At 32.2% G+C, this 7,500-nt stretch overlaps 1 protein-coding gene across 1 annotated transcript in view; it reads left to right on the plus strand.

Annotated features, from left to right (window-relative positions):
* The window catches only part of LOC122259775 (uncharacterized), a 6,225-nt gene extending 4,778 nt beyond the window's left edge, over positions 1-1,447 (plus strand). The window contains exon 3 of the mRNA XM_086542887.1: positions 1-1,447. This exon is cut by the window's left edge and continues 1,106 nt beyond it. Within this exon, the coding sequence (XP_086399013.1) occupies positions 1-793 (793 nt within the window). The 3' untranslated portion in view covers positions 794-1,447.
* Positions 1,448-7,500: the final 6,053 nt, after the last annotated feature.

The following is a 7,500-nucleotide window of genomic DNA, read 5'->3' on the forward strand; positions in this document are numbered from 1 at the left end:
TGCTTCAGCTCACCCAAATCTTGCTCACTTGGGCCCTGTGGTTCAGACGAACCATGGAACCGACCAGAGTGCCTTGACTCTCCCAGGCAGCTTTGCTCACCAACCTACTCCGGTTCCCGAGGGCTTTGCGGTCCAGCCAGTTAATGCTGCCCACCAAGGTGCCACATCCTTCCAGAACGCCGTATTCCAGGGTGCAGTAGCCACCCCAAGTAGCGTAGCTTTCCAGGGCTCGGTTGCTAGACCAAGTGGCACCCCCTTCGTGGGTTCCGTGTCCAGTCCCAGCACCATTCCTTTCCAAGGCCAACTGATCCACCAAGGCACCGCAGCACAGTCACCATTCGTGGCAGTCCCAGGTTCCAGAGCATCTGCAGTGCCTGCTGGCATTGCCGACACCACTGGCTTTCCGAGTGCACACGACTTTTCTGGTCAGAGTAACGTCTTTGGAAACCAGGGAGGCGTGGCCGCTCATGGGTCCTTCACTCCCAGCGGTACTCCGGCTTCCTTCAGCGGGAATGTCGCGCTCTTCGTGGCTTCCGATTTCCTTCAAGGCAATCGCGGAAACGTCGTCCCAACATCTGACAGCAGCGCTCATGACCCCAATCGCAGCCAAACAACTTTGCAAGGTCTCGGCACAGTTTCTGGCACTCCAGGACTCCTGGCATCAGCCTCTGGGGGTCCAGGACTTCTCGACATCCTGGGCAACCAGGGTAACTCCGGTTTTTCGTATGGATTCGAGGAAAGTCCTTCATCTGTCCAGACTTTCGGCAGTCACTTCAGCCCTGGACGTCAGTAAGGAGGAGCATTCAATCAGAGACCTCATTCCTCCCGAGGCATTTACTTCAAGCAGTTCCCTCAACGTTGGTAATCTCCAAATTTTATCTCGCAATCATATATGTACTCGAAGCACTCTTTTGGTGAATGATAGTACTGTTGCGAAAGAAAGAAATGAGATGGCAAAGAGAGGAGGTGGCGAGGCAGTCAAATAGTCAGTGAGTGAGAGGCAGACCCAGAGAGAGAGAGAGCGAGAAAGAGAGAAGAGATATACAGTATAAGAATAGATAGAGAGACAGAGACAGACAGAAAGAAAGAGATAAAGTGAAAGAAAGGCCCAAAAGTCGGGGAGAGGAAGGGAGAGTGAACGAGAGAAAGTCTGTTCAATTCATTCTGTACCTCTTCAATAGTTACCTACTGTATTGTTGTCACCCAGCCATCAAATTTTTCATGGCAGAGGTACAGCCAATAATCTTTTTATCCATTAACATTTAGACAAAGGTATAAACATGTGTATGTTTTGTCTTTATTTACAGTGTGCAATTACGTCCACATTCGTGCTTGCACAATAGTAGATCCTATTACTATATGTCAAATGTGAATATGTATAGATGTAGAAATACCAGAGGAATATAATTTTGTACATTAGAATAAAATTTTGTCAGGATTTTTATTCAACCGTGACTATTATTAATACAGTTCGTATGTGAGGCAAGACATAGCACAAACTATTTATTTCCTTTTGGAAATAAAGGAAAAGATATTCGTGAAAAACAATCCTATTTTCAGCTTCTTTGATATGTATGTGTTTGTGTGTGTGTATATATATATGTGTGTGTATTTTTATGCATATATGTATATAAATATGAATATATATATATATGTATATATGTATATAATTATACATATATGAGTATATGTATATATATATATATATATATATATATATATATATATATATATATATATATATATATATATATATATATGTATGTATATATATATATATTTATACATATATACAAACACATATATGTTTATACATACACACACACATATACATACATTAACATATACATATACACATACACATATGTGTGTATATATAAATATATATATAAATATATATATAAATATATATATATATATGCATATATATACATATATATATATATATACATATATATTGTATATATATATTAATATTATATATATCATATATATATATATATATATATTATATATATTATATATATATTAAATATATATTATATATAGTATATATATATTATATATATATATATATCATATATATATGTTATATATATGTTATATATATGTTATATATATATATTATATATATAGTATATATATATATATATTATATAATATATATTATATCATATATATTATATTATATATATTATATTATATATACTATACATATATTATATTATATATATTATATTATATATACTATATATATATATTATATATATTATATTATATATACTATATATATATATTATATATATNATATTATATATATTATTATATATATATATATATATATATATATATATGTTATATATATATTATATAAATATATGTTATATATATATATTATATATATATACATATGTATATATATTTATACATATGTATATGTATTTATATATACATATACACACATATATATATACATATATATACACATACATATATATATATATACACATATATATATATATATATATATATATATATATATATATATACATAGGTATATAGATATATATAAAATATATTTCTCACACTGGGTCAGTTAAAAATAAAGTTAACACGGTTACCCTTTGGCATGAAAGAAAAGGTGAATAAATTGCCAAGCACAGAAAGCACACAAACAACACACCTATAAAACAAAAACAAAAATAAAAATAGTTTCTTAGCATCACAAACAATAAATACACATCTAGATGCATTTAGACGCACAAACAGTAATATATAATGAGTTGACTACATGATATGCAATAGTATGGTGTGTAGAAAGGAACAGGCAGAGAAGAAGAGATGGGGGGGGGGGTTTGCTTGCATGAAATATCTCATGCACTACCATGATCACTAGTTCACACTCACTACGTTCCATTTACAAGACGAAAGATGTAGGGAACACCATAGGTTTGGTTCAGGAAGAGAGCATATAAGGATGCCAGGCATACTGATAAGCCCTTCATACGTTTCATTTATAGTGAAAGACATATAAACAGTCCACTTGACACCTCTGCTGTAGTACCCTGTTAACGTACCAATTATTAGGTCAGGTCACTTTATCAAGGAAAAATGATAGTTAAATTATTTTCATCAGTGCTCACCTTCATTTTTTTTAATATCTGATGTGAATATTTATTATGATTAATGAAACAATAAGTTTGAAAGACATATATTTAATTATTCTAATGCTTCATAGGTATCAGTGTCCAGAGCACGTAAAATATTTCAAACAAAATATAATACAATTATTAAAATTCATAACTTAAAAAATAGTCATGATTAAAAGTACCAAAACGAGTACAAAACAAAGGGCAGTTACATTACATAAACTAATAATAATAAAAAAAAATAAATAAATAAACATGAATGAAAAGACAAGAAAGGGCGGTAGCATATTCATACATAAACATGTTCTACCACATAGATCCGTGAAGTTATCAAAGCATCTTACAAAATTCCTAGAATGCAGGTCATACCTAACTTATAATTATTAACTCCTTCGAAGACAGGTGGGTGGGTCACGAGCATAGGAAAATATCCTCTGACTTGACCCCAGCTACAACACAATCGGGAGTGATGGCGCGGGATGATACTCCCGCCCATCCACATGTGTCTGGGGGTGGGGGGGGCGGCTTGGGATAGTTAACGCCATCTAACAGCGACGCATCTCATAGGAAAACGGGCAGTCCTTCTTAGGGTATGCCCTTGTAGAATGGAGGAACGACAATAAACATACAAACTAAAACGAAAATATATAAAATTTCCATGCAAAACGAACAAAAGACAAATATATAAGAAACGGTGTTGTACCATATTTATAGTCTCCATGCTGAGAGAAAGGAAAAATAATTCAGGGTGCGCGTCCTGACACTCTCAGTAATTAATCCTAAGCAAGACCAAAGACCCCATTTGTTTCCACCGTGGAAGTGCGCCTCCTTGAATACAGTGTTGGAATGAGCTAAAAATGGCTGTCCTTCTTTTGCGAGGCTGTGCAGGATATGAGTGGGCGAGATGTGTAATAAATGTTGATAAGTAAGATATCAAGATGGCGTCGAAAGAATTAGAGTATTGAATGAATATATATATATATATATATATATATATTTTTTTTTTTTTTTTTGAAATGAAACTATTTAAACTATTTAGTGAGGGGTTGTTTATATTACTGATTATTACACAAAGTAAAAAAATATATAATAATAAGTGAGATCGATTTTGTAAATGTAAGATGAAAAAATGATAAAGACATTTGTTCTTATAGCAAATAAGAGTATAAAAAGCCAAGAAAAATTGTTGAAAATTCAGGGCGAATGGGACACGTATTTTTAGGATGGCAAAATTCGTGTGAAATTTCATGCGTTCTTAAATATTTAGGAATAAAGTGTTTGAGGATTCTTTGATAAAAAGCTGTATCATGATTTGTCCCATAAGATGTGTTTTTTTTTTTTCAAATCTGTTTGTACCAACATTGTTATAGTGTCTTGTGTCATGTGTGTGTGTGAGAGAGAAAGAGAGAGAGATACATTATTGGATTGAATTATAACGAAATAATCAAACTGTCCCCGCCCCACCTGCGTGCCCGTTGATTGTTCAATTCTTTTACATATACTGTTTATTTTTAGTTTTTTTCTCTCTGTTTCTTTCTTTATTTTAGAACATTTTTCCAATACTAGTTAGTGTGCTTTGCGGCACGGATACGAGGCCAGCTCTGTACAGATAGACGAATGTGGTTATAATGGAAAGCTTTGTGTTAAGAGAGAACGAGCAGAGCGCAGAAAGAGAGAAACAGACACGAAGAGAGAATAGAAGAAAATACAAGAAAAGAATGTGCATTTTAAAGGAAGTTGAGTTATTTGAAGGACGATTTTAACGCATGTAAGAATTCTTAAAATTCATAAAACGCTTTTTCACATTGTTAATACCGAGTACTCACGCAAATGATATATATTTTCTGGCAAGGTAATCTATTTTGTGCCATTACTACAAGTCCTTTGTAAATAGATCTCTCACCAACCACCCTCGCTGAAGCCTAGAACTTTTAACCTTCTACAATTTTATTGCTTTCCCATATATCTATATCCACTAATGTCTCTACATCATTTGACTATATATTTATCTATATGAATATTTATCTTTCCATTTGTATGTCAATATTCTTTAGCGAAGGATGTAATACCTTCTCTCACGGACACAATCAAAAATGTATTTACACTAAACTCACGTCACGAACAGCTTAGGTTGATTTATATTCGAAGCTAATTGGGAAATGTAAGTAATTTAGAGTCTGGAATACTCGTGGTTTATTTTTTTTTATTTTTCTATCATTATCATTTTTAGCAAATTATTCGTTTGTATGGCAGAAAAGATGGGCAGGAAAAATAAGCGAAACGCTACTACAATGAATTACCTTATGAGTAAGATTAGAAGTTAGAAAAATTAGTTTTTTTTTTTTTTTTTTTTTTTTTTTTTTTTTTTTTTTTTTTTTTTTTTTTTTTAAACAGTTGCCTTTCGTGTTTGTTTTCTTTCCTTGTGTTTCCTTTTGTTTAGTGAGGAAGATTGGAAGATGATAATGATAATAACAGTAACCATGATGATGATAATGAAGATGATAATCATTTAAGTAATGGTGATGAAAGGAATGGTACTTATAATAATGCTGATAATGATAATGACAAAAATAATGATAACACTATATTTGATCGTAGGTTATCTTTTTTATTGCTTACGTTATAAAATTATAGAACATGACCATTATTCTCTTCAAAGGATGATTTTATGACCTGAAAAATGAAATGTAAAAATCAAAACTTACTTTCTGTGAAAAAAAAACGGGCAAAGTTCATATACATGACGTCTGAATTGGACAGCCTATTATAAAAAAAAAAAAAAAGTGCATGTACTCTGTATTTATACAAAAGTTATACAAAAATTAACAAAACTATTTAGAGTCACGACGTGTTCGACTGAAGTTGTACAAAAATTAACAAAACTATTTATAAGCTCGACGTGTGCGACTGAAGTTATTCAAAAATTAACAAAACCATTTAGAAGTTCGACATGTGCGACTGATGTTATTCAAAAATTAACAAAACCATTTAGAAGCTCGACGTATGGGACTGCAATGTAAATCACTCTCACCTAGTCGCCTCTTAGTATTATTTTTTTCCCATTAAGTCTTCTTTACAAGCTCTCTTTCCATACCGAAATAGTAAGCATATCTTGATGAATTAGTCCCACGCACAGCATAATGGATTTGGAAAATGTATGCCCTTTCTTGATGCCGTCTTTGATAAATCCAGATAGGTCTATGCGTTCACTTGGGTCTTTAGAACTAAACTGCAGTGATAGGTGGTGAGCGCCTATGTAAATACTATGTAAATACTAAAATACTAAATACTATGTAAATATATATATGTAATACATTGGAAAGTTCCAGCTGATACTGAATGGCTCTTGAAGGATTCTGTATTCCAGAAAGAAATTGATTTTTTTTTTTTTCTAGATTTTTTTTTTATTATTATCAACTGCTTAGCCCATCTACCTGAAGTGTTCTGGAATAAAAATGTTTTTATCCAGATAGCAAAGGCAATGTCTGAAGAGATATGTAGACCATTTTCCATTTATTCTAGGCATATGTTATTGAGATTTTTTTTTCTCATGAACAGGAATGAGTCCTTTTTTGTAGCATAGCGTAAAAGTAACAAAATTAATGATAACACAATAGAAAGAGTAATGCCAGTAATGATAAGTACGATAATACTAGCAATGATAATGATAACGGTAATCATAGTACTAATGACAAAGAAAATGATAATTCAGTAACTAACAGTGATAATAGTATTAATGATGATAATGATAAAAACAATATCAATCATCATGATGATAATGATGATAATAATAATAATAAAGATAAATATTATGATAATAAAAATTCTCAAAGCTTTTCCCTATTTGGGTTCACTGAAATGGTTCCCTAACATTTTACACCATCTCCCTGTACACTCACGCAATTGACATCTCTTTTTATACAATCCTTCTTCATAATTTTGAGTCCTTTTTCCTCAGGTGTCCGATAACTCATCTCAAGTAAGTGGATTATCTAAGTCTTCATTCTTTCACTTTGTTTGATACGGGTGTCATTTTGTGATATTCCTACCTGTTCATTTCTCATTTCACACTGCTGTGTTTGCATTCCCATTTCTTAGAATCCTCATTTTTTTAATATTCTTTTTTTTTTATTCTCTTTTATTTTGTATCATATTTTCTCGGCATCCTAATTTCTTAGAATCCTCATTTCTTGACATCCACATTTCTTAGAATCCTCATTTCTTGACATCCACATTTCTTAGCATCCTCATTTCTTAGAATCCTCATTTCTCGGCATCCTCATTTCTTAGAATCTTCATTTCTTAGAATCCTCATTTCTTGACATCCTCATTTCTTGACATGAAATGAAAA

The sequence above is a fragment of the Penaeus japonicus genome, unplaced genomic scaffold (genome assembly GCF_977035675.1).
Source record: "Penaeus japonicus unplaced genomic scaffold, GWHDUDI00000001_assembly GWHDUDI00000013, whole genome shotgun sequence".
Lineage (NCBI taxonomy): Eukaryota > Metazoa > Arthropoda > Malacostraca > Decapoda > Penaeidae > Penaeus > Penaeus japonicus.